General features: G+C 37.5%; 1 protein-coding gene across 1 annotated transcript; it reads right to left on the bottom strand.

Moving 5' to 3' along the window:
• Window positions 1–1,282: 1,282 nt before the first annotated feature.
• Window positions 1,283–1,801, bottom strand: LOC116109195 (secreted RxLR effector protein 161-like). The gene has a single exon (XM_031395429.1). It carries the CDS (start codon window positions 1,799–1,801, stop codon window positions 1,283–1,285), a length of 519 nt encoding a protein of 172 aa, XP_031251289.1.
• Between the last annotated feature and the right edge of the window lie 760 nt (window positions 1,802–2,561).

The following is a 2,561-nucleotide window of genomic DNA, read 5'->3' as shown; positions in this document are numbered from 1 at the left end:
TTTGTTTATTTTAATTGGTATTTGTAGTTTTGTATTTTACATTATTGACTTATTGTGTTTGTTTATGTGTATTAATGATTATATATTTGTTTATTTTGGTTGGTATTTGTGGTTTTGTATTATATGTTACTGACTTGCTGTGTTTGTTTTTGTGTATTACTATTAGTGATTATATATTTGTTTATTTTGGTTGGTATTTATAGTTATGTATTATATGTTATTGACTTATTGTGTTTGTTTATGTGTTATTTGTTTATTTTGGTTCCTATTTGTTTATATTCCAAATTGAATTGAATTTAGAGTAGTTGATTTTGGCGGTGTAAATGTAAAAAATTAAAATTGCAAGAATTTTAGGGGCATAACTATCATAATTGAAAACTATTGGGGTGAAAATGTAAAAATTAAAACTTGCAGAGAGGAAAACGGACACCCGCAGGTCCACCCATACCCGTATAGGGTAGGGTATGGGCCCAATATTTTGGACTCATATATCTCGACCCGTATTGGGCCCATACCCGTGACGACTCAACCCGAACTTTCCCCACTCGCCCGTTTTGCCAAGTATACGTGCTTATACATCATATGAACCATATGCATCATATGTTGAATCCAACCATGATATCTCAAGTCTAAGGATCAATGGTACACTAGTACGACCCTACGATGTATCATTGACCACATTCTAAATGTCCATGTGATTCATCATAATCGGTCATATTCGATAAACAGTTCACTAACTGTTTATCCATGGTAATGCCCCAGCGACATAACTCTTATAATCACCCACACTAATACCATCACATGATAGTCAATATAGACATTCAGCAAGCCTACTATGCAATGTTATTGCCTAATTAACATTACTTATGTAGGGAATGCTTTGATGATTTGATCTTTTGAGGATCCACATCATTCGGACATTTCACATTCAATATATATAATATAAATGAAGTAGTAAATCAACATGTGAAAAAAGAACACTTTCTTTTATTAATAAAATATTTACAAGATATAATGTCCTAGAACCGACAACACGGTTGGTTCCTAGGGCATACACTAACAAAACTCCTACTTGCACTAGAGTTAATCGTTGTGGTATCTAATACCCATCTTCTTAAGATGATAGTCCAATTGCTTCTAGTCATCGCTTTGGTGAGTGGATCAGCTACATTTTTCGCTGAAGGTGTTTTCTGTACAAAAAATTCTCCAACTCCAACGAATTCTCTCAAAATGTGATATTTAAGCTGAATATGTTTTGACTTCTGGTGCACCCTTGGTTCCTTTACTTATGCAATAGCACCAGTATTGTCCAGTACAAGGTTAACAGATAAACAATGTTTGGAATCACACCAAGTTGAGTCATGAACTTTTGCATCTTGACAACTTCTTTTACTACTTCTGAAGTGGCAATGTATTCAGCTTCTGTAAGGGAATCGGCAGTAGTCGAATGTTTGGAACTCTTCCAATTAACTGCTCCTCCATTACATGTGAAAATGAACTCAGATGTAGACTTTCTATTATCCACGTTTGATTGAAAATTAGAATCAGAGTATCCTTGAATCTTCAATACTGAGCCTCGATAACTTAGTACTAGATCCTTAGTTCTTCTTAAGTACTTAAAGATCGTTTTAACAACTAACCAATGCTTCTCCCCTAGGTCGGACTGATACCTGCTTGTAACACTTATAACATATCCAATATTAGGTTTAGTACATAGCGTAGCATACATGAGACTACCTATGGCTGAAGCATAGGGTATCTCACGCATCCACTCGCGCTCTTGATCAGCCTTTGGACTCATATCTTTCGAAAGATGAATTATGTGACTGTAGGGAAAAAATCCCCTTTTGGAGTCTTGCATGCCGTAGCATTTCAGTATCTTTTCTATGTACATCCTCTAGAATAAGCCTATTAATCCTTTCATTCTAGCATTCTTATGAATCCTGTTGGGAGCTTTTGACATACCTTACTCCCCAAGATGTAGGGAATTTGATTGTTTGGTGGTATATCAAGGTCACAGCCTTTAAGCACCGTAACAGTGGTCGCCCTACTATTATATTGAATGTAGATAAGTAGTCCACCATGAGGAAAGTGGCCATCTTTGTTGCTTGATCCTCGTCCCATAGTGTGACGGGGAACGAGATTAGGCCACGGGGAATTATATGATCCTCGGTGAACCCATAGAGTGAGGTCACTACCAGCTTCAAGGCACTATCTTTTAAGCCCATTTGTTTAAAGGCGGGATAATATAGAATGTTTACGGCACTCTTGTTATCCACAAGCATCCAATGGACTTTGTGATTCCCCACGCGAGTTGTTATGACCAGGGCATCGTCGTGAGGGTGGTGGACCCACCTCGCATCTTCTTCCGTGAAGATAATGGGTTTAGTGTCAGCTCACTAACATTTGGCAGGTTGCAGCCTAAGGCTATTCACATTTATGTAAGGATCCATCTTGCTTCCTGCGCATAGAGGTTTAAGGAGCGATGTGAGTTACCTTTTATGTGGGGTTCATTGAAGATGACATGTATGACACTATCTTCTTCTGGAGCCTCTGGTCGT

Source organism: Pistacia vera, unplaced genomic scaffold (genome assembly GCF_008641045.1).
Source record: "Pistacia vera cultivar Batoury unplaced genomic scaffold, PisVer_v2 Contig575, whole genome shotgun sequence".
In the NCBI taxonomy this organism is placed as follows: Eukaryota; Viridiplantae; Streptophyta; class Magnoliopsida; order Sapindales; family Anacardiaceae; genus Pistacia; species Pistacia vera.
This window is presented reverse-complemented; position numbering and strand designations above follow the sequence as displayed.

Coding starts and splice junctions, on each gene's coding strand:
- LOC116109195 (XM_031395429.1), bottom strand. CDS start 1,801: ATGAGTCCAAAGGCTGATCAAGAGCGCGAGTGGATGCGTGAGATACCC.